Source organism: Marmota marmota, unplaced genomic scaffold (genome assembly GCF_001458135.2).
Source record: "Marmota marmota marmota unplaced genomic scaffold, marMar, whole genome shotgun sequence".
Taxonomy (NCBI): Eukaryota; Metazoa; Chordata; class Mammalia; order Rodentia; family Sciuridae; genus Marmota; species Marmota marmota.
In genome coordinates, this window is record NW_026000058.1 from 1,022,249 (window position 1) to 1,047,350 (window position 25,102).

General features: G+C 41.9%; 2 protein-coding genes and 4 non-coding genes across 15 annotated transcripts in view; 4 read left to right on the forward strand and 2 right to left on the reverse strand.

Annotated features, from left to right (window-relative positions):
- Window positions 1-2,426, reverse strand: part of Hjv (hemojuvelin BMP co-receptor) — a 4,459-nt gene extending 2,033 nt beyond the window's left edge. The window contains exons 1-4 of one of the 10 annotated variants that reach the window (XM_048813906.1): window positions 2,250-2,425; window positions 1,258-1,314; window positions 691-878; window positions 32-321 (exon numbers count right to left, since the gene is read on the reverse strand). In XM_048813906.1, coding sequence (XP_048669863.1) covers window positions 32-321; window positions 691-787 — 387 coding nt within the window. In that variant the 5' untranslated portion in view covers window positions 788-878; window positions 1,258-1,314; window positions 2,250-2,425. Of the gene's footprint in view, window positions 1-19; window positions 322-690; window positions 897-1,257; window positions 1,315-2,249 lie in introns of those variants that run through there. The other 9 variants (XM_048813905.1, XM_048813907.1, XM_048813908.1 and 6 more) reach the window with 9 other exon arrangements.
- The window catches only part of Lix1l (limb and CNS expressed 1 like), a 152,047-nt gene that overhangs the window by 71,755 nt on the left and 55,190 nt on the right, over window positions 1-25,102 (reverse strand). The gene's annotated exons all lie outside the window — the stretch shown is intronic.
- Window positions 17,157-17,228, forward strand: Trnae-cuc. Its single transcript has one exon. It is a non-coding gene; the product is annotated as a tRNA-Glu (tRNA).
- On the forward strand, window positions 18,597-18,668 carry Trnag-ucc. The gene has a single exon. It is a non-coding gene; the product is annotated as a tRNA-Gly (tRNA).
- Trnah-gug lies at window positions 19,302-19,373 on the forward strand. Its single transcript has one exon. It is a non-coding gene; the product is annotated as a tRNA-His (tRNA).
- Trnak-cuu lies at window positions 19,716-19,788 on the forward strand. Its single transcript has one exon. It is a non-coding gene; the product is annotated as a tRNA-Lys (tRNA).

Below are 25,102 nucleotides of genomic sequence, written 5' to 3' on the forward strand. Positions count from 1 at the left end.
GGGGGCAGGGCCAGCGCCTGGGAAGGGCGGGGCCCCGGGGTGGAGGAGGGGCCGTAGGGCCCTGGCGGGAGCAGTTGTGCTGGATCATTAGGTCTTCTATTCCGTGCACCGCTGAGTGGAAGGCCAGGTCCCCACGGCAGGTGCGGGCAGTCCGGCGAGTGCAGAGCGCGTAGGAGCGGAGGGCTCGGCAGAAGCCGCTGGAGCCCACCCCTCCACCCCGGCCTCCTCCTCGAAGGGCTCCTGGTGAACCCCCGCCTCTAAGGCTTAGGGTGGATGATACATATTCAGCATTGCAGCGGAGGATCTTGCACTGAGAATGAGCTGAGGACAAGAAGGGAGACGATTGTGAGAAGGTCCCCAGAGGCTCCTCTATCAGTTATGTTCTTAACTCCCCCAAATATAATCAAGGAATTCCAGTCGGTCCTATAACCCAATTAAAAGCCTTCCCCAGCCCCTAACCCTCAGCTCCCTAGGCCTGTCCTCTTTCAGGGTAAGCCGTTAGATCTCTTCTCCCTACCAGCCAAGGGACCTTCTCCAAGTTGAATGGGAAATAAAACATGCCTATCTGAGAGTGGGGCAAGTGTCTGGGACTCAGTACCCATTTCTCCTCACTCACATGCTTACATGCCCACCCCTACATAGCAGCCTACCCTCTAGATTCCCCCAAACCCTTCCCTGGCCCTTCCTTACCATGTCCACAGAGGAGCAGCAGGAGAGTGAGAGTGCTTAGAGTTGGGGGACTGCCATGGGGGGGTCGGGGACTAGGGGACTGGCCTGGGTCCCCCATACCTATCCAGCCAGGTCCCCCCCAGGCGCTGGTTCTTCCCAGATGATGACCCTCCTACCTAGTGAATTTTGACAGGCGGTCCTGTAAGTGACTGGAAAAAGAAATTTGGCTGGGCATGGGGAAAGAGAAGAGTTGGAGATTGGTCAGGATGCTGTGAAGAGGATCTGGGGAGAAGAAAAGGGTGAGCAGGCTGGAATTGGGGGAAATGAGGTTCCCCAAACCATACATGTGGCTGGTAAACTCTGTGCCTTGCTCCCAAGGCCATTTTCAGGTCCCTTGTGCAATCAATACTCCTAAGTGGGGGAGGGAGGTGCAGTGAACTGGTGGGCAGAGTCCACTGTGTTGCCCCATCCTGAACTACCAAATAGCAGATATGTAAAAATCGAGGAATCATGGGGACCAGTCAGATATCAATCATCCTAGTGGGCTCTCCAATAGAATTAGGATCTGAAAGTACTTCAGAAACATACCTCTTGTTTGTCCCCCAAGAGAAGACACCCTCCAGGAGTCATTCATCTCTTTTCCTCCTTTGTGTCAGAAGAACACAAAAAGGAGAAAGGTGGAATACCTATGCCTTCTAGAACATCAATATTCAAATGTAAAGGGAACTGGTCTCTTTCATCTGCTCTAGAGTGTTACAATTATAATCTCTTTGGAGAACAATGGAATGCAAACCAAGCATGCAAATATATTTTTTTCTAAGTCAGTACTTGTATTGTTCCAAAACTAACTGAAGAACCACTCTTTCCATTATTCTCCCTTTCACAAAGTCAGAGGTTCCTCATCTTTTAAGGAAGACAGGGATTTGGAAGGACCTAACTCCTTCCCTCCCTCCTGCCCAACTGCCCTCTTTTGTGGTAAAAATGATTGCGGGAAGAGTCCAAAAGAGGTAGAATGAGATAGAGGGATTAGAGTTGTGAGGAGAAATAATTTACAACAAGAAGCTCCACCCTGGGAAGCCCAACAAGGAGGGCATTGCTGAGTAGGTAGGGTAGAAGAATGTCAGTGACTGATCATCTGATTACCCATTTGGCCTTGGTGAGAAGAGTACAGAATAGAGGGTGTAGGGAACTCCTAAAACTTCAAAGTCTTGAAGTGAGTTTTGGGGTACAACTCAGTGGTAAAGTGCATGCTTAGCTTGCACAAGACTCTGGGTTTGATCTGCTAGCACTACCACAAACTAAACCAAACCAAATCAAAATAAACAAAAAACCAGAAATCCTTAAGGTATCACAGGTAAAGAGGGAGCTAAGACTTCCAGAGGAGAGACAAGAGTATTAAACTTCAAATGGTGGGAGATCAGAGACCAAAAAGAAATGAGACCAGAGAAAGGGAGGTTGTGGCACCCTTGGTAGGGAGAGATCCTAGCTTTGGGACTGCAGACATACAAGAAGCTATCTGTAATTCTATAAAAGTCAATCCAAAAGCGTGCTAAAGCAGTTGCGATTCCATTTTGACTTACTGTTTCCAGAGGTCAAACATTACTCTGCTATCCAACTCTCCTGCCACGGTTGCCTATTCTGTCAGTCTGCTGCAGCCAGGGGGTCCCCTGTCTCTTTCTCCATGCTCCCCATGTTCCCCAGACAGGCTACAATCTCACTGAGGTCAGGGAGTCAGTCAGAGAAGGTTTGGTGTTGGGGGAAGGGGGAGTATATGGCTGGCCAGAATATTGGACAGCTGAGCGGGGGAGGGAGGTGGCTACTGAGTTGACAGTTTTAAAAATAGCTAAGTCCAAAATTCCAGGAACGTGGGTGGCAGTAGGGTGTAGGAGTGGGGGTAGTGAGGAGGGTAGGAATATTGGACAGAATATGGAGTACTGGGTGCCGGGTAGGGTAGGGAATAGAGAAATAAGTCAGATATCCAACTCCAGCATATGTGACTCTATAGTCACTGCCTACTCCAGGCAGCCCTCCAGCATTCTTGATAATGAACTCCTGGCCTTTATAGTGGGCAAGTAGGGTACCTCTCATTTCCCACCCTCATCCCTGCTAGGTTGAATATTACACTTAGTTTCTATATATAGTAGCTCAGGGGTAGCTGACTTTAAAGATCACCAGCATAAGTAGTTCACAGCCCCTCCCCCATCCTTGCAGAGTATTTCAGAAACTAAAAAAGCCAGCTGTCCAGAGAAGAAATCGGATCTCTGAGTTGTTTAGGATGAGGGTTTGTTCCGTCTGTCCAGTTCAGATCCTTGCAGCTGTCTATCGCCCTACTTCTTCCATTTTCATTACCTTAGTTTGGATAGCAAGTCCTTCTCCCTCCCCAGTCAGTCCAAAAAGTAAGCTGCTGAGTTATTGGGAAAGAAGGCTGACAAAGCCATGGGGGTGAAGAAGGAATAGAGAAAAAACTTTTGAAGGCTACTGATCCACAGGGGAGGGGAGTTGGAGAGATAACTGAGAGAAAAAGATTTAGAAACATGTTTTGTAGAATAACATAATCTTGAGACATTTTAAGATATTACCACCAAGGAATTTAGCCATGTTATGTTTTTACAGCCATAGGCATAGCTGGATCATCAACTTATAGTACTGGCCAAGTAAAATTAACACAAGGATTGATTGCAAATAGTGTCACTAATGCATCTGTACATCTGTACCAGTCCACTCTACATTTAATTCAAAATCTTGAGGCCCATACAAATACTCTTCTCAGATATACCCACATACATACACATTTTTATGGCAAACTTAGTTTTTCTCTCAACCACATATCAAAGAGAAGTTTATTTAAAAATGTAAAATTCCCCCAACCCAATTAATCAAGTGACTTTTTTTTTTTTTATACTGGGGATTGAACCCAGGGGGCTTTACCACTGAGCTACATCCCCAGCCCCAGCCCTTTTTATTTTGAGACAGGGTCTCACTAAGTTGCTTAGGACCTTGCTAAATGTTTAAGGCTGACTGTGAACTTGAGATCACCCTGCCTCAAGGATGGGATCATATGCTTGTACCACCACACCTGACTTGAGGGACTTTAAAACAGTAGTTTGTTACATATAAAGTGAGAGATATTTTTTTTTAAATATCTTTTTTTTTTTTTTTTAGAGAGAGAAAATTTTTTTTTTTAATATTTATTTTTTAGTTTTTGGCAGACACATCTTTGTTTGTATGTGGTGCTGAGGATCGAACCCGGGCTGCACTCATGCCAGGCGAGCGCACTACCACTTGAGCCACATCCCCAGCCCCAAAGTGAGATATATTCTAATTACAAAAATAAGTGCAGAAATATTTTTAAATACTCATTAGTGGTAGTATTGGTATTGTTCTGAAACTATTGTGAGATAAAACAAATGGGTACTAATGTTGGTATTTTTGAGAATCAGGAATTAAAGATAAAGAGGTACTGATTTATGTTAATGAAGTTAAATGAAAACTCTATAATTTAAAATTTAAATTGCAAGGCTAATTGAGTTGATGCTATATTTTATCCAAAATGTTTTCTTTGCCTTATCTTGAAAAGAACAAGAAACAATGACCCAATAATAGCAATGAATGCCTCCAGTGTCCAGATGGTGATATTTAAACACTATCTCCCAGTATTTCCTACTAAAAGGGATTCTAGGACTCCTTGGAGAAACAGCTGATTCCAGATTTGGAATTGTCCAAGATAAACTAGGAAAAATACAATATAATATAATTTTAATAGTTTTTTAAAACTATTTTTTTAAGTTTTTAAAAATAATTCAGGAGGCAACTAGAATACAATAGTTACTACCAATCAAAGATGAGACAATTTGATTATCAAAATGGATTGAGACACTTCAAATACATTTAAATCCGTGAGTTCACAGTGATACTTACAAATATAAACTCATTGATCATTTTTGGAAAATATTAGCAGATCATCTCATTATTTTGTAAACTGCTAGTATTTGGAAATAATCAAGTTTTTATCCTGTTTTTCTTATGAGAACCATATCGGAAGATGATAGGAAAATTTCTCTTTATCGAAGTATTCCAGAAGGAATAACATAATTAGAATACCAGCATTTATAACTCTTAAATGAGTTAGTGTATCTAGGTTATGAGCAACAATGGCTATTAATTCATCACAAAAAGAGAAGCAAACATTATGTCTTCCTGATTAAAGGTGCAGTTCACAACTCCACCTTGAGTGAAGTAGTAGCCTTGCAAAAACAAAACAAATTAAAAAGACTTCAGTCTGAATTTGATCAACCCCTAGTCTAGAGCTGACTAGTAATTCACAGGAAATTCTGGAGACATCAAATGGCATCTCAGAGGTTCAAATTCATATTGGGAGAATAGTATACAGCACAAATGACCTGGATTCTTAAAACAAAACAAAAAACCAAATTTGAGACCTCAAACAACTGCAGAATAATGGGCTTTATTTGATCCTAACTCAAGAAAGCAAAATGAAATTATGAAACAACAGGAAATTTGAAGGCTGGTGAATATTTACCTCATACTTGATGACTTATAAGAAATTGTTGGTTTGAGGCCAGCGATATAGCTCAGTTGGTAGAGTGCTTGCTTTGCATGCATTAAGGCCCTGGGTTCAATTCCTGGCACCCCCCAAAAAAGTTGTTGGTTTGAAAAATGGTGCTTTTTTTTTTAAAAGAGATAATATATTGAAATATTGCAGATGAAAGATTTGCTTCCAAATAATCTGGGGTAAGGAAGAAGTGGGTGGGGTAATAATAAATAAGATTGAAACCTAGAAACATGAAATTAATAATTGTTGAAACTGTCAGCAAAATGAAAACAAACTGACAGGATGGAAGCAGATTATTCTGATATTTTTCTAGATCTTTGAGTTATATATCAAATCTAGGGCTGATCATTCCACACTTTCTTAAACCTGCCTATGAGATTCACAATAATTTTCCTCACACTGTAATCATCAATGATTTCAAATACACCAATGTAATCATGGACAATGACTTTGGAGCATAGCCTAATAAGAACCTCGTGTTTGCCTCCCTTTTTGGAATTATTGGTTTCTTGAAAACATCAGCCAAGGCATTCATGAGCTCTGTTATGGCAGCATGGAAAGATGGTGGAAAGAGCTAATATATATTCACATATAAATATATGTAAAGAGTTAATATATTCATATCTGTGTATATATAAACACAAAAAATGCACACATGCATACTTCTCGAAGAGAGGGTATTTGGTAATTTTTGTGATTGCAGAGTGGGTCTTGACTTGATCATTGAGAACCCAGTTTTAGGGCTGGGGATGTGGCTCAAGCAGTAGCGCGCTCACCTGGCATGCGTGCAACAGCACCACATACAAACAAAGATGTTGTGTCTGCCGAAAACTGAAAAATAAATATTGAAATTCTCTCTCTCTCTCTCTAAAAAAAAAAAAGAACAAAAAAAAACAACAAAATCTTGCAGCTGACTGGCACCTGATCCCCCAACCTAAAGGGTCAGCTGCAAGTTTCTTTAAAAAAAACAAAAAACAAAACAGTTTTAGGGGCTGGGGTTGTGGCTCAGTGCCTAGCATGTGTGAGGCATAGGGTTTGATTCTCAGCACTGCATATAAATGAAATAGAGGTCCATTGAAAACTAAGAAATATTTTTAAAAAAGAAATAACCAAGTTTTAAAGAAAAGAAATACACACACAATCCTTTGTAACCCCTAAAACAATGGTCTTCTGAAAGATTGTTCCTATTTTTTCTGATCTGAGCAGAATCATAATAGGATCAATTTTGTATAAATGTCTAGACCTGTTTTTTTGTATTTTGTATAAATGTCTAGAAATGTCTATCTAGCTAGAGCTCACACTTTTCAGGCAATCAAACCTTGTACATAAGGATAAAAATCAAAGAACTGTCAATAAATGCAGCAACTTTGATATTTCTATTGTATTTTTCTAGAAGAGAATAAAGAGGATTACAGAGATCTGTGAAAGAATAAGCTTTGCTTCATGATTTCTGTTCCTCACTTAAAAAAAATGCTGGACTATGAAAACTAAACTGGTAACTTGAAAATCAACTACTTGGCATATATTTTAAGACAATTGTTCAATATAAGAAGGCTGAGTTTGGAATAGGTAAGACTGGTTTTTTTTGAAATATGGAATAAATTATACTAGTAATAATTACCAAACTTAGACTTCTATTCTCAGATAAACTATTGTTATACGGATTTAAATATAAGTAAAACATGTTCAAACAAACCAAAACTTGAAGGCATTTTCCACCAATAGATCCTTTTTTTATTAATTATTTTAAAATTTATTTTAATTCTAGTTAGTTATACATGACAGTAGAATGCATTTTGACACATTATACATAAATGGAATATAAGTTCTTATTCTTCTGGTTGTACATGATGTAGAGTTACACCAATCTTGTAATATTACATGCACATGGGGTAATAATGTCCTATTCATCCTACTATCATTCCTACTCCTAAACCCCCTCCCCTACTTTCACTCCTCTCTGTCTAAGACAAAGTACCTCTATTCTTCCTTCCCCCCGACATTGTGAATTAGCATTTGCATACCAGACAAAACAATTTTGCTTTGGTTCTTTGGGATTGGTTTATTTTAGTTAGCATGATATTCTCCATCTCTATCCATTTACTGGAAAATGCCATCATTTCACTCTTCTATAAGGCTGAGTAATATTACATTGTGTATATATACCACATTTTCTTTATCCATTCATCTGTTGAAGGGCATCTAGGTCGGTTCCATAGCTTGGCTATTGTGAATTGTACTGCTATAAACATTGATGTGGCTGTATTGCTATACACCAATAGATCCTTACCAAAAGAACTGTTGGGGGCTGGGCATGGTGGCTCTCACCTGTAATCCCAGCTACTTGGGAAACAGAGGCAAGAGGACTGTAAGTTTGAGGTCAGCCTTAGCAATTTAGCAAGAACCTGTCACAAAGAATAAAAGGGACTGACATATATGTGTATGTATGTGAATGTGTGAGTGTGTGTGTGTGTGTGTGTGTGTGTGTGTGTGTGTTCTGCTGTGTCAGAATATATATATATTTGAGCTGGAGTCTCATTATGTTGCCCAATCTGGCTCCAAACTCTTGTGCTCAAGGGATTCCTTTGTCTCTACAGGCACATGCCACCTCATCTATCTAAAGAGATTGTTATTATTTTATTGTGGCTTTGATTATGTTTGGTAGAGCCAGCTCACCAGTGGCTCCTGGGAGCTACAGACCTTAACAACATCTGAAAAAAAGTATTATTCCTTACTGATGAGATCTTGATTGTGAAGGTGGAATGTGAGTACCTGGTAAAGGTACTTGGTGGTGGAAATAATGAGAGAGAAACAGTAGGGTTACTTAGAATTCAGTTGTGGCAGAATATATTGAGATGTGTCATGGTGACCTTGAATATAGAATAACCCAAATCTTTAGGCTTTCTTGTCTTCAGAGTTCCTCAGTTGGGCCCCATTGACATTATGGGAGGGACAATTCTTTGTTTACCATGCAGAACATTTAGCATTCTTGTCCCCTCTCCCCCACCCAGTGCCAGCTGCATGTGCAGACACTGTAAATCTTAAAAGTGATTCAATATAGCTCTTTTTTTTTTTTCTTTTGGCACTGGGGATTGAACTCAGAGGTGCTTTATCACTGAGCCACATCCCTCAACTTACTTTCTTTCTTTATTTTTGAGACAGGGTCTCACTAAGTTGCTTACGGCTTCGCTAAATTGCTGAAGCTAGCTTCAAACTTGTGATCCTCCTGCCTCAGCCTCCCGAGTTCCTGGGATTACAAGCGTGCACCATTGTGCCCCATTGATTCTATATATTTCAACCTACCTACTTGCTTGAAGAAGTTAATACCACTCAATAGAGGAATACTACTAGCTATTGTTAATCCTAGTTTTCTCACACTGTGACCTAAACTGGCTTAGTAGAAGTTTTTTCACCGTATGGAAGACTTTAGAGACAGTTTATTCTTTTGAACTTTAAGGGTATGACCTTCCAAATACTCTCACATAACAGAGGTGGTTATTCCTTTTAATTTATATACTTGGCTTCTCTCTGGAACCGCTCCAGAACAGGACCACACAAAAGTAAATTTCAGCCTCTTTACCTGTAGAATATGGTTTTATTAAGAGCTCTAGGACTTTCTTGCATCCTAGTCCAACCATAACAGCGCTGCTTTGAGCTGTTTGACACTTTGGGTGTTGTGGTATGATTTCATATTAGGAAAAGGGGCTTTATTACTAAAATGGATTGAAAGCTCAATGGATTTAATATATAATTCTTTTTAAAAAATATTTATATTTTAGGTAATAGATTGTCACAACACAGTGCTTTTATTTTTATGTGGTGCTGAGGATCGAACCCCAGTCTTGCCTGTGCGAGGCAAGCTCTTTACTGCTGAGCCACAATCCCAGCCCTATAATTCTTTTTTAAATATTTTTTTAAGTGTAGTTGGACACAATACCTTTATTTAATTAATTATTTTATTTTGGGTGCTGAGGATTGAACCCAAGGCCTCGCACATGCTAGGCAAGCCTTCTACACTGAGCTACAACCCCAGCCCCAATATATAATTCTTGTTTGTTTTGTTTCATGGTACTAGAGATTGAAACCAGGGACTTTCACATGCTAAGCAAGCACTGAGCTACATCCTTAGCCCTTGTTAAGACTGGATGTCACTAAACTGCACAGGCTGGCCTTAAACTTACGATCCTCTAGCCTTAGACTCCTGAGTAGCTGGGATTACAGGCATGGGCTATCAAACCCAGAAGATTAATTGAAGGTACATTTTTGGTGCCAGAGTCTTTTTTTTTCCTAAATATTTATTTCTTGGTTGTAGTTGGACACAAAGAAGAAGAAACTTTATGCTGTCTTATGCTTTAATGAGAGCCTCTCCTTAAGCTTTTTATTTGTCATGTTTTTAGTTGTAGATGGATACAGTATTTTTATGTAGTGTTGAGGATAGAACCCAGGGCCTCACACATGTGGCTCTACCACTGAGCCCCAGCCCCAGCCCCAGCCCAAGGTGCTAGAGTCTTTATAATGCAAGTACTTCTCCTGTGCCCTCATCTCAGAAGAATTCATATTATCTTGGAAGTTGGGTGGGCATAGAAGACATCTAGGCTGTTAAATCACACAGCAGGATATCCGCTCAATATGTCAGGCATTTTAGGTTCCTTGGATATAGATTATTCCAGTTTTCAGAGTCCATGAGATACAATGAGGTGAACTCCGGCCTGTCGATTACCACCCATTGGGTTTACTTGCTGAGTTTTTAGTTATATGGTATAGAATATATTCACCCAGTCATTCCTCAGAAGGACCTTGGGATTTCAGAACTCCTGTGTATATGCAGTCCTGTTCTCTTGGAGAGTTCTTGATAGACTTATTATAAGCTGTGGATAAAACAACCACATCAGACTGGCAAGAGAAACTGCGTGAATAACTAAGGCCATTAGAATTGACAACTAATGCTTTTTGGTTTTTTGTCCCCATTTATTGCTAATAAGAAAAATTTGTGTTATCTAGGATTGTATGTTAGCCACTATTAGGAATAGTGTCTGTCATTCTCATCAAATGTTAGGTTTTTATCTTGTGTTCCACCTTAGATGTGTGTGTGTGTGTTAATTACTGGAGATTGAACCCAGGGATTGAACCCTTTTGTTTTTATTTTGAGACAGGGACTTGCTAAATGGCTGAAGCTGAACCAGAACTTGTGATCTTCCTGCCTCAGGCTCTCCAGTTGTTAGAATTACAGGTAGGTACCACACTGCTCCCAGCAGACTTGGACTATATTAATTAACCAAAATTAACTTGGATCTTGGTGCCATTCAGGAACATTCTGTTAGTTGGCCCAATTCAATTCTGCAAATGTTGGCCAATCACTTAAAATTTGCTAAAAATATGTAACAGAGTAATAGAATTAAGGCCTTTCAGGATGTCTCAATCTTTCCATGGAGACAAAATAACTCAACAATTGAATGTGAGACAAAAGTAATAACAATAGTGCTTCCTGGAAAAAATACACTTTTTTTTTTTTTGATGCCAGGGTTCAAACCCAGGGATTCCATGCATGCTAGGCAAATATTCTACAATAAACTATACCCCTACTAAACTCCCTTCATTGTTTTTTATTGTGTTTTAAAAACATAAAGTTCACATTTTTAACTGTTTTAAAATGTATGATTCAATGACATTTAGTATAATGAAAATGTTGTGTAACTATCACCATAATATTTTCATCACCCCAAAACAAAACACTGTATTCATTACTTTGTCACTCTACAACCTCTGGCAACCACCAATCTGCTTTCTCTATATATAGATTTACCTATTCTGGACATTTAATATAAATGGAATTATATAAGAAATGACATTTGTGTCTGGCTTCTCTCATTCAGCATGATGTTTCTGAGATTTATCCAAGTTGTAATTGGATCACTACTTCATTCCTTCTTATGGCTGAATAATATGCCATTGTATTTATGTAACAGTTTGTTTATCCATTCATCACTCTTTCTCTCTCTTTTATTTATTTTTTGTATTGGGGATTGAGCCTAGGGGAACTTTACTACTGAGCTACATCCACAGCTTTTTAAATTTTGAGACAGCATCTCTCTAAATTGCTGAGGGTCTCTCAAAATTGCCCGACCAGGCCTTTAACTTGGAATCCTCCTTCCTCAGCCTCTAGAGTCACCAGGATTACACACATTCACTGCCTTCACCACTGTGCCTGGCTCACTCATCTCTTTAAGAACATCTGGACTGTTTCCACCTTTCAACTATTAGTAGTAGCACTGTTGGAAACATGCACATACAAGTGTTTGTTTGAGTACCTGTTTTCAGTTCTTTGGGGTATATACCCGGAGTGGAATTACTGAGTCATATTCTATATTTAGTTTTTTGAGGAACTGCCAAACAGTTTTTCAGGCAGCTGCACCTTTTATATTCCCACAAGTAGTACACAAAGGTTCTAATTTCTCCTTATCCTCATTAGCACTACTTTCTATTTTTTAATTTATAGCCATCTTGGAAGGTATAAAGTGGTATCTTATTGTGATCTTATTTTAATTTCTCTAATTCCTGAACTTCTTCTCATCTGCTTGTTGACCATCTGAATGTCTTTTTTTTTTTTTTTTGAAACAGGGAAAAAAGAACACACAAAATTTATTACATGCCTAATTTATGGGAGTATTAAATTTCATTTGAATATACTAAATAGACATTGGAAAAATGTCTACTAAAGCCCTTTGCTCGAATTAAAAGTCAGGCTGTGGCTGTGGCTGTGGCTTGGGGTAGAGTGCTTGCCTGGCACATATAGGGCACTGGGTTCGATCCCCAGCACACATAAAAATAAATTATAAGGTATTATGTCCATCTACAATAAAAAATATTTTTTAAAAATCAGGCTATTTGTCTTTTTGTTGGTGAATTATTTTCTCTTCATTCTTCAAAAATATTTTCACTGTATCTAGGAATCTAGGTTGACAGTCTTTTCTTGCAGTACTTGAAAAATTTTGTGTCTTCTGGCCTCTATGGCTTTTAATAAGAAATCTGCTGTCATTCAAATCATTTTTCCTCTCAGTGCTTTCGACGTTTGTTTTATTACTTTTAGCTTTTGACAGTTTCTCTGAGGTGCATGCATTTGTTTGGGGTTATTCTGTTTGGGTTTCACTCAGTTTCTTGAACCTGTAGGTTCTGTGCTCTGCCAAATTTGGGGAGTGTTTAGACATTATTTCTTTCAGTATTTTTATCAGCTTTGTTCTCTTTAGTTTCTCCATCTGGAAATTTGATGACACAGATGTTAAATCTTTTGTTGTAACCTCACAAGTCCCAAAGTCCATTTGCTCTGTTTTTAGATTGGATAACATCTATTGTTATGTTTTCCAGTTCACTGATTCTTTCCTCTGTCCCCCTCCATTCTGCTTTAAGCTCTTGAATGAGGATTTTTTTTTTTTTTTTGGTGGGGGAGGAGTTATGACTTTAACAATTAGTGGTTAGTTCTCTTTTCAAAGTGGTAATGGGTACATAGGCAACTAAAGTATAGAGTTTGGTGACTCTTCATCCTCATTACATTCTCTGGACAACTGTACAAAGAAACTGTGGGACATTCCTTATTACTTTGGCCCAGACAGCTTTGTTGAACCTGGTATCAGTGCACATTTTGAGTCCCCATCTCTTTCTTGAGAAATTTCCGGATCTCTTTAAGTGTCCAAGGGATTCATTTCTTGAGTCTACTCCATGTTTGTGTTTGTGTTGATAGTGTATTTCATATATTCTTGGGTCACCACCTCATTGATGGCAGTGTGCCTCCGGCTCCCCCGCCTCTTTTTTTTTTGGTACCAGGGATTGAACCCAGAACCACTGAGCCAAAAACCCAGCCTTTTTATTGTTAATTTTAAGACAGGATCTTGCTAAATTGTTGACTCTGGCTTTGAATTTATGATCCTTCTGCCTCAGGCACCGTAGTTGCTGGGCTTACAGGTGTGGGCCACCACATCTGCCCCTGCCCTTTTTTAAAGTCACCCTTCTTTTGTGGAGCCATTCTGCAGGGTCCAAGTTGGAAAGTCATTGAGGGTGTATTTTAAGTCACTGTACTTTTCAGCTCTAAAATTTCCACTTGGTTCTTTTTTATATCTTTTGTTTCTTGAAAGAGAGAGAGAGAGAGAGAGAGAGAGAGAGAGAGAGAGAGAGAGAGAATTTGTTTAACATTTATTTTGTAGTTTTAGGGTGGACACAACATCTTTGATTGTATGTGGTGCTGAGGATTGAACCTGGGCCGCACACATGCCAGGCGAGCGCGCTACCACTTGAGCCACATCCCCAGCCCTATCTTTTGTTTCTTTACTGATATTTTCATATCTTTGCTGGAAACTTTTTTTTTTTTTTTTTTTCATTTGTTTCAAGCATTCAAGCATGCTCATAATAGTTTGTTGAAGCTTTGTTTTTCACTTTTGTTTTCCTGTGCTAGGGATCAAACACTGAGCCTCAGTCATCCTAAGCACTCTACCACTAGGTTACGTCCCAACCCCTGCTGAAGCATTTTTATAATGACTGCTTTAAAATATATGTCAGTCCATTGTGGTGGTATACACCTGCAGTCCCAGCTCCTTGGGAGGCTGAGGTAGGAGGATCATGAGCCTAGGAGTTTGAGGCCAGCCTGGGCCTTGAACTAGACCGTGTCAAAAAAGAAAAAAAAAAAAATTCAGATAATTCTGTCATCAGTTTGAGATTTTCTTCATTGTTATTGTGATGAATGCTTTTTGATGAAACCTGGGCATTTTGGGTATTATTAAAACGCTGGACCTCATTTAAACTTTTGTTTTGGTTAGTTTCTCTGATATTGCTCAGACAGAAGAAGGATGGTGTGCTTGTGCCAGGTAGGTAGGTAGGAATCGAGCAGTTATTGTTCAAATGTTTTCTTTTGCTATGTTGCCTCATTTGGCTAGAGAGCTTTTGTTAGTTTTTTTTTTTTTTTTTCCTTTTGGCTGTTCCTTTTGGTACTTACAGGTTGCTGTCTTCTTCAGTTCCAAATCTGGAACATGAGGAAAAAAGAAAGCCAGGGAAAACGCCTTATGTCTTTCCTTGGATTCTGAGGCCCCTAGCTCTTCCGCTGCCTCTTTCCACCTGAGGTTTTTTTTTTGTTTGTTTTTTGGGGGGGTTGTTTTGTTTTTTGTATTTTGTGGTCCTGGGGATTGAACTCAGGGGAGTATTACTACTTAATTATATCCCCAGACTTTTAAGTTTTATTTTGAGTCAGGATTTTGCTAAATTTCCCAGGCTAGACTCAAATTGAGGATCCTCCTGCCTCAGACTCCAGAGTAGATGGAATTACAGGCCTGACCCCTCATGTGCAGTTTATGTTTTTATATGTTATGTTCAGGTTTATTAGTAGGAGGAGTAGGGGAAAAAAAAAAAAACATCTACTCAATCTTTCCAGAGCTATTCTCTTTTGTTCATATTTTTTTTCACTAGCCTTTGAGCTATGTAATATCTATTCTAGCACATAATCAAAGTGTTTGAAACCAGGACAAAAAGAAACAGTATGCAGAGAGAAATAAATTAATTATTCATTTCTCCCATCCAGTTTTTGGTATGGTGCCAAAAAGAAGAAGAAACTTTATGCTGTCTGAAGCTTTAGTGAGAGTCTCTCTTTAAGCTTTTTATTTTTATTTTATTTTTTTTGTTTTTAGTTGTAGATGGATACAATATTTTTATTTTATTCATTTATTTTTAATGTGGTGCTGAGGATTGAACCTAGTGCCTCACACGTGCTAGGCATGCGCTCTACCACTGAGCCCCAGCCCCAGCCCAATCTTTTTTTTTTTTCCATGTTTTTTATGCACTATAGTTGTACATTATGATGGGACTTGTTACAAGTTGTACATGCACACAATATAATAATATAACTTGGCCAGAATCACTCCCCAACATTTGCCCCTCTCCCTCTCCGCCTCTAAGTAAACCTTTCTTTCTTCTTCTTTTCCCCCTTCTCTGGTGCTAGGACTTAAACCCAGGCAAGCACTCTACACCCGGCATCCGCAGCCCTCCTGACCTTTGGTGCAGAGAAAGGCTGAGTGCCTGCTCTCCTCGTGTTATGGTCGATGAAAAGGCACTGTTGACCAAAACAGGCTGTGTCCTGCCTGTGACAAAGGGAAATAAATCCCACTGCACGGTACCAACCCTAAACCGTTGTTCTGAAGTTTGTACGGCCGCCACCCCCACCGCACCCACGACACGGCCTCGCTCAGACTGTGGCAGGGTGGCTGTCCACCCTATTAAACGGTGCGGTGGAGGAGGAGCTCTGTGGACTCCTCGGGAAGTGGGGCTCTTGGGCTCCCTGAAGACAGGATTGCAGGAGTCTTGAGTGTGGAAAAAAATGTGCACCATTCAGTTACTCTTCCCCCTAATTTCTGGCATTTAATTTAAGGCCATAGGAATGTAGAGATTGCATGAATGAAATATTTTTAATATTTTAACACTGATACGTTAAAAGTAAAACAACAAAAAGACCCCCCCATAATCCTACATATCTATGGTCATTGTTTTGTTTCAGGCCCTGCAGATCTGTACACATCACTGATGATTCAATTTTTTAATACTATTTTTTATTCATTATCAAATTATTTTCTGGGTGTCAGTGACACTTTAAAATTTTTCCGTTTGAACTGGAGCACAGAGATAGGCACTTTGTGGTCATCTGACATTACACATATAGAACACAATTTTTCATATCTCTGGTTGTATACATAGTGTATTCACACCAATTCGGGTCTTCATACCTCTACTTATAATAATCAAGTTCTTGTTTTTAATTTTTTTCAAATCTACAGGGAAGTTGGAAGTATCATATTATTATGGCGCACCTTTGATCCATTGCCAACATTTTGTCACATTTGCTTCTTTTTCTCTCAGAGAGTTGACTGCAGTTCCTTCAGTTTGGCACACTCCCGAATATTCTTTCTTCCCCCCACTCCCTTTCCTCTTGGATCTCAGATACAATGCATTTCTCTTAGTTTTCTGGAGTTAGAACTTTCTGGGTACCAAGAGCCTTAGGCTTAGGCTGAAGGACTTTCACTTATTCATTTACACCCAGGATTGGACTCAGGGCCCTTAAGAGCCGCATCCCCAGGCCTTTTTATATCTTATTTATTTATTTATTTTTATTATTCTTTAAAATTTTTATTGTTGGTTGTTCAAAACATTACAAAGCTCTTGACATATCATATTTCATACATTAGATTCAAGTGGGTCATGAACTCCCATTTTTACCCCCTATGCAGACTGCAGAATCACATCGGTTACACATCCACGTTTTTACATATTGCCATGCTAGTGTCTGATGTGTTCTGCTGCCCTTCCTGTCCTCTACTATCCCCCTCCCCCTCCCCTCCCCTCCCCTCCCCTCCCCTCCCCTCTTCTCTCTCTACCCCCCTCACAGGGTCTCGCTGAGTTGCTTAGGGTTTCGCTTCAGTTGCTGAGGCTGCCTCTGAACTCTCCATCCTCCTGCCTGGGCCTCCCGAGCCGCTAGTTTACAGCTGGGTCTAAATCCACACCGCAGGAAACCACAGCCGCAGTAACGACGAACCACAGGAGGCCCGGCCCGGGCTGCTCCCAGACATCCCTTCTGTGCCCCGGTAGTTTTAAGCAGACACACAGGGAACCTTGCTCTTCCACGGAGGAGCTGGAGCTTTCTCTCCAGCGCTTTTCTCTCGGTGGTCTTGGAAGCTGGATCTGGGTCCTCAGTGCTCTCCTGGCTCCAAGAGCCGAGCGAGGATTCTCTCAAGGGCTTTACTGCTTTAAGAAGTGGCCGGGAAGCAGTCTCTAGGCCCAAGCTGGAGAGCCTCGCAGCTCGGGCCAAATGGGAGGCGGCCCGGGGGCGTAAGCGGGAGCATGCTTTTCCTTAGACACATATAACCGTGACGAGTAGGCCCTGCCAGCCTCCCTGGTGGTCTAGTGGTTAGGATTCGGCGCTCTCACCGCCGCGGCCCGGGTTCGATTCCCGGTCAGGGAAAGAGCTGCTTTTTATTTCCTTCCTCGGTTTCTTGCAGAAATTTGAATATTCTAATCACTTCTCCCATCTATCAGAAGCTTAAATTTTGAAAATGTACAAAAACGCAAAGGAAACCAAAGCTTATAATTCTACCAACCTGAAACTGTTTTTAATACCCAGTTTAGGAAACAGAAAACGAAGAATTTGTGCTGTTTACGTACTATTTTTTATTACCTGCTATTTTACAGTTAACAATGTATTTCTAACTTGCCAGTAGAAATAAATATTCAGAAACACATTTATCTAAGTTTTGAAAAGATGAAGTGTTTACAAGGTTTGGAATTCAAATTTACAAGAAAGCACAATAAACCTGACTTTCGATCTACCATCTAGTTTCCCTCTGATAATGCAACCACTGTTAAATTTCCTGATTATGTCACAGACTTTGTGCAAATGTTAAGTTCATGCATATATACATACCTACGTATATATTTACATCTCTTGCACAAACGGGAGCATTCTATTCACACTTCTCTGCACTTTGCCTTTTCTATTTAATAATATATTTTAGAAATAGATTAACTTTGTGTATATCCCTATATATCCCTTAGGATAAATTTCTAAAAGTGGAATTACTACCTCACACCACCTATTCCATGGTTAAAGAATTAAACGCAAAAACTAAAACTATTTTAAAAACTACATGAAGACATTAGATAATAACATTTTAGTTTTAGGCTAGGAATGACTTTTTCAAGATAAAAGCAAAGCAGAAATCATAAAGGACAAAACTGATAGAATGGCCTATAGAATAGAAAAATTTGCCTATCTAAAAATATCATAAATAATTTTAAAAGACAAATAATAAACTGTAGTCAGTAGAGAAAGCATAATACCCAATAGAAAATAGGCAAGATACATAACAAACTTCAAAGCTGATACAAATAACTGGTAAGCTTGTGGGAAATCATCAGCCCTAACAGTAATAATGCAAACCAAGGTAGGAACGCTAGTTTTGCACTCCGCTTTTTAAAGGTGAAAGGAAAGACCCAGCCTGCGGGGAAGGCGGCGGTGCACCCTGTCTCCACGCACGCAGGCTTGGGAAGGTCTCCAGAGCTCTGCAGGCGCCGGTCTCCCCCGCCGCCTTCAGTCCCAGCGCGGGGCTGAGGAACCTTCCGAGTGGGTCCGCTGGGTTTCAGATGCTCCCTTCGCGAAGATGGAAGGAACTGGAATTGCCTTTCCTTGAATCTGTCAAGTTTCTCTTCGCTTTTCTTTGGCTTTCTAGTGGAAATTTCTCTTAATGTCAATCTCAAAATGAACGGGAAGTTGCGGAGCAAGACCGTCCCAGGGAGTTCTCATAGGGTGACCGGGGAGCGGAGGCGCTCGAGCGCGTTGGTGGTATAGTGGTGAGCATAGCTGCCTTCCAAGCAGTTGACCCGGGTTCGATTCCCGGCCAACGCAGGCTTTCCCTTTTCCCACTCGCCCCCGAACTATCGGGCAAAGCCATTAACCTGCTTTGTCCTTGTCCCCTGTCCCGGCCCAGCTGGCTGAGCCACAATTCTCCTAGGGCCCTCCGTGGGGATGTGTCTCAAGTAGTTTGTTTTTCTGACTCTTCGGAGGCGAGCCTGATTCACTGAGGCTCAAGACAAGTCCGTGGACACAAGTGCTCAGACCCGCGGAGCTCGGGCGCTGCTTGCCAAGGTGAGGGCGGGCACCGGCTCAGGAAGGTCCCCGCCTGCCCCGCGGCTCACCAGCCGCTCTCCTTCCGATGCCCCCACCCAGGGCCCAGGCCCGGGGCTGAGAAGGGAACTGCGGGCCAGGCGGCTGGCTCTTTGGAGAGGTAGAGGAGGGGAGCTTCTCCCTCCCGAGCCTCAGTCGGTCGGGGTTTGCGGCTGCCGCCTCCCCTCAGGTCAGCACCTGGGGGCGGCGGCCCCGCGCAGGACCTCAGAATCCCGTTGGATGTCGCAGCAAGACCGTTGAAGAGGAGCTGCCAGCGCGCGGAGGACTCGGAGGATGGGGTGGAACCGCGGGGGCAGGGCTTATATTTCAAGGAGTGCTAAATCCGGCCCCAGCTCGCTGCCTCCAGAGTGGCGCGCCGTGATCGTATAGTGGTTAGTACTCTGCGTTGTGGCCGCAGCAACCTCGGTTCGAATCCGAGTCACGGCAGGTGTGCGTATCCCCAGTTGGTGCGAGGCTCTTTTTTTTTCCCACTCAAGATTGTAATCACTCGGAGGGCCGTTAACTTGACAGCAGGACCCAGGCAACGCAAGCAATGCCTATAGCAGCGTAAAGACAGACGTCCCTGCACCCGCCCCTCCCGCCTCCCAGCCCCTGCGATCCCACAGCAGAGTCTGGGAGGCAGGCAGGGCCGCCAGTCCGCCCCAGCTGCGGGCTCTAGTCCTTCGCTGCCTCCAGACCTCAGGGCTCTCAGAGGGACTCAGTCTCAGGATTTCTTCCTATGCCGACTTTGGGAGGAAATAACTGCGAAGCAGGGAAGGCCACCCAGGCGCCCGGCTAGCTCAGTCGGTAGAGCATGAGACTCTTAATCTCAGGGTCGTGGGTTCGAGCCCCACGTTGGGCGTGTAGCCTCCCTTTTTGGCAGGGTCAGCTGCTAAGAGTATCTGACTGTGAAGCCCAACCACAGCCCCTGTTGTTTTGAACTTAATTTCGCTATTGTCCACAGATCGCCCCCACCTTCCCCAATTTCCTCAAACTGGACTGAGTAGGAGATGCCCCAGCTTGCAGAGACCTCGGTGCTCCTTCACATCTGGCTTGGGGGAGGCGGGCGGGGCTGGCATCCCAGCACCCTCTGCCCCTCCCAGGAAGGCCGGGCTGCGCGCTCCCTTCCGCGCTGGGAACCACACGTTCCTCACCACGTGATTAGGGGAGGAGCTCAGGTGAGGGCGCTCCTGGGAGCTGGCGAGCCTTGGTCCCAGGGAGGATGGCTGCGAAGGGAAATTCGCCCTCGCACTGTGTGTGCGCAGACACGGCTGGAAGGGTAGGAGGTGCACTGAGAGCCCAGCGCTGGGGGAGCAAACCAGACTTCAGGAGAGGGGACAAAAGGGAGCCCCCCGGACTCTAAGGGACTGAGAGACGCTTAACGCCGACAGCCGGGACTCGGGATGACTTGGGCATTTCCAGGGTCGTGGCGCTTCCGCTCTGTGACTACCAAGAATCGACCCACGTCAGACAGATTCGGGTTTCTTGGTCTGAGGCGACGTAGGGGACAGCATGCGCTGTGGGGAGCCAGGGACAAGTCTGTTCCAACGCGGAGCCTTGGTAGAGTCCACCCAGAGACGGGAGGAACACTACTACGTGCGACTCGGCCAACCGGCAGCCATTGTTGGTGTGGAGGGGCGTGGCCACGTGCGGCGCGGGAGGGGCTCCTCCCTCAACAGCAACTTGGAAAATAAAACCAGGGTTCGCAAAGCTGAGCGCAGCCATTTCCACCTGGCTGTCTAGTGAAGGACGAGTCAAGCGCACGGATCGGAAGACGTTTTCGGACAGGAGTGCCCCACAGTTTGGCGTCCTGGCAACCTTTACAGAAACTGTTGAAAAAGAAGGGGTGAGCGAAGCCCACTTGGGATCCGTGAAGCCGAGGTTCTAACCAAAGAGGCCGAGGGCATCCCGAGGGGTGGCGACGCCCCGAGAAATACGTGACAGCTCCAGGGAGGCCTGGGGACCGAGGTCCCGACCCGAGCAGAGGTCTCTTAGGGGAAAAAGGGTACCGTTTCATTGTGCTGAGTGCAGATTTACAGAACTGGGAGAAATTGGTTATAGTTTGATAAAATAAATACCTGGGAAACTTAGCAAATGGAAAATCAAGATGATTATCACTGCCAAGGGAGAAATAGTGTACAAAAAGTGATGTGGTTCATCTCTTAACACAATTTAAAAGAATATATGTAATTATATATTAATGTATTTAAAAGTATATCAATATATTAACAACAATGTGGGATGCCACAATATTAACATGTATGATATAGTAATAGTATAAGCATTAATCGCATCAAAATTATAAGTTTATTAGTACATTAGAGCTCTTCATAGAAACCCAACTCATAGTTTATATGTATTGGAGAGGGAGGGATTTACTTTAAGGAACTGGCTTACATGATCGAGGAGGCTGGCAAATCCAAAATGTGCAAGGGTGGGCCAGCAGGCTGGAGACTCAGGGAAGAGCTGATCTTAAAACTTGAATCTGTAGGACGTCTAGAACCAGAAGTCCTTTTTTCTTAGGACATCTGTCTTTTTTCCCTTTTAAGTTCTTCAGCTGAATGGATAATCGGTTTTACTCAAAGACTACTGATTTAAATATTAACCTTCACAGCAACATCTAGACTGGAGTTTGGCCAAATATTTTGGTCCCATAGGCTGTCAAGTTAACACATAAAATTAACCATCAGAATTGGGAAGACAGAAGAATAGGAAATGTACGTGTATATATGTAGTGATAACTGTATGAGAAGCATACAAAAGAGATAAAAGTGCCTGAAATTAGAACACCAAGAAGTAATAATAATTATTTTTAGAGATGGAGATAAATAACCAGTTACTGACACAAATAATTTAAAGTGGCTACCTCTAGTTCCCCCCAAATTAAAACTAGAGTGGGATGTCGCTCAGTGGTAGAGCACTTGCAGTATGCACAAGGCCCTGCATTCAATTTCCAGCATAACACACACACCCAGATTAAAAATAGGACTACCATATGATCCAGCAATCTCACTACTGGGTATACATACAAAAGATATTAAATCAGTATGTCTAAGAGACATCTGTACTCTTGTATTTATTGCAGTACTATTCACAATAGTTAAGAAACAGAAAATTTAAGTATCCATCAACTGATGAATGGAAAAAGAAAAGGTGGTACATATATACTATAGAATACTATTCAGCCATTAAAAGAACAAAATCCTGTCATTTGTAACAATAACATGGCTAGGACTAGAGATCATTATGTTACATGAAATAAGTTAGGCATAGAAAGGCAGTACCTCATGATCTCACACTTATGTGGAATCTAAAACCTCTCATAAGGGCTAGGGATATGGCTCAGTGATAGAGCATTTGCCTAGCATGTATGTGTGAGGCACTGGGTTCAATTATCAGCACCACATAAAAATAAACAAAATAAAGCTATTGTGTATATCTACAACTAAAAATAAAATAATTAAAAAAAAACGATTAAAAAAAAACCCTCTGATCGAAGTTGAGAGTAGAATAATGGTCACCAGAGGTTGGAGAAAGTATGAGGGAGAAATGGGGATAAATTGGTCAATGGGCATTCATTTATAGTTAGATAGGAGAAATAAGTTCTTGTATTTCATAGAAGCACAGTAGGGTGAATACAGATAACAATAATGTACCATGTGTTTCAAAAAGCTAGGAAAAAAGAATGTTTTTCTTTTGAAACGGGGGATTGAACTCAGAGGCACTTGACCACTGAGCCACATCCCCAGCCCTATTTTGTATTTTATTTAGAGACAGGGTCTCACTGAGTTGCTTAGGGCCTTGCTGTTTGCTGAGGCTGGCTTTGAACTCACTATCCTCCTGCCTCAGCCTTCCAAGCCTTTAGGATTACAGGTGTGCGCCACCACCCCTGGCTTGGATTTTTAATTTTTAACAATGACAGGATAAATATTTGAAGAACCATGTGATGCTTCAGAGTTGTATTGAAACATCACATGGTGCCCCATAAACATGTACAGTTTTTATGTATTAATTGAAAAAATAATAATAAAGTAGTTACCTCAAGGGAGCAGGAAATGGGTAAGGGGATCAAAAGACAGTTGGTTTCCATTAAAAGCTTTATAAGAGTGTTGGGTTCTCTAAACCCTATGCTTGCATAAGCCTGATAAAAATACTAAATAAGGGGCTGCGGATGTGGCTCAAGTGGTAGCGCGCTCGCCTGGCATGCGTGCGGCCGGGGTTCGACCCTCAACACCACATACAAACAAAGATGTTGTGTCCGCCAAATACTAAAAAAATAAATATTAAAAAATTCTCTATCTCTCTCACTCTCTCTTTAAAAAAAAAAAAACTAAATAAAATAAGCCTTTTTTGTATGTTGTGGCTTTTTCAAGTTATAGATATCCAACTTGACATGAGTACGACCAGTTAGTCATAACCACCATCTTGCTCACTAGATGACCCTCATACCCATTTCAAACCCTATAGGATGAACAGTCATTAGGATAGCCCACAATTTAAAAGGAAAAAAAAAAAGATAGCCCAGATCCCAAGCACCACAAATAACAATAACAACAAAAGAGTACTTTACAGTTTGTTGTCTTTTGAATTTCACAGGGGAATGGCTGTGTTGTGATGCCAAGTGACCTCCTCAGATTAACATAGGCCATGAAGGCAAATGTTCAAACTGAAGCCATTTGAGTCTTACTACCCGGTCTAGGGTACTTTATTATAGCAACCCAAGATGATTAGGACACCATCTAAAACTCTGAAAGGATCAAAATAAGACTTCATTTATTTTTAGGTAAATCTATTTGAGAATCTAACCTCCACTTCTGTTGTGTGTGTGTGTGTGTGTGTGTGTGTTACTGTGGATTTAACACAGGATGATCTACCAGGGAGTTAGAGCACTTGCCCTGTTTTTAATTTTTATTTTGAGACAGGGTCTTCCTAAATTGCTAAAGCCAGCTTTGAACTTGCAATCTCCCCACCTCAGCCTTTAGAGTAGCTGGGACATGTTTGTGTCACTTTGCCCAGCTTGGCTTTGTTTTGCTTTTCTTTTTCTTTTTTTTTTTTTTCTTTTGAGAGTAAAGCAGATTTATTCAAGGAGGGCTATGGCAATAGTTTTAGGGACAGATGTAACAGAATCTTCCAGTGAGGTAAAGAGATTGGATTCAACTCCATTTACTTTTACTTACTATGAAAAATTCTCTTTGGCTACTTGCCCACCTTGCATTTCATAGCAAATACACATATCAGCATTATTGGGTGCAGAGCAGGCTGAACTGTGTTGTCTTGTTAGAGTCTGTAAACAAGTCTGGATGGCGCCTGGCAAAATGCCAGAGGGAGTGGTTTGAGAAGTAACAAAAGCGAGCCATTAAGTGTGGAGATTCCTGATTGGTTGACTGCTGTATCTAGTTTATGCTAATTAGATAAGCTGTGTGGAATGTATAAATACTGCTCCTGTCCCGCAATAAACGGCTCCCACTCCTGCTGTATCAACGTACACAAGTTGTTCGTCACCCCCCCCACCCCCCGACACCCCTTATTTTGCTGCAGCCGGACTGCGGCATTCTCTGCAGGGCAGGCTGAACAGATGTTGGCTGCAAGATAGCCCACGCACTCAAACCCCACTCTATCTGGTCCTTTATCACCTGTTTGCCTCAAGTCTGAACATTCAACCCTGCTCAAGGCTGAACACTTAACCCCCCCTTGAGCCAACAAGGCAGCTTGCAGACCCAGAGGCCCCATTAGATTTGGGCTATAAAAACTCCCTCCTGCCAGGCCCCTCTCTCTTGCTCTCTCTCTCTTGCTCTCTCTCTCTTGCTCTCTCTCTCTTGCTCTTGCTCTCTCCCTCTTCTCTCTCTCTCTCTCTCTCTCTCCTTCTTTCTTTTCTCTTTGTTGCACTGCTGCAATAAAGATCTTTTGGTTGCTCCGAGTGTTGTGGTCACTTTTCTTTCAAGCATAGACCAAACAATTCCCTAAGAGCAGTAGTTACTTGCCGCAGTCTGGTTGGGCACAATCAGGAGCCACTTGTCAAAAGAAACTAACTTTATTTTTAGAACCACACACACCAAACAAAACAGCCTCTCAGGAAAAACCCTCAGAGCCTCAACTGCCACCACCGGCTTTTCACAAGCCTCTCTCTCCCACACAAGCTTCTCTCCACCTCCCACAATCCTCCTGCTCTTGAGGCC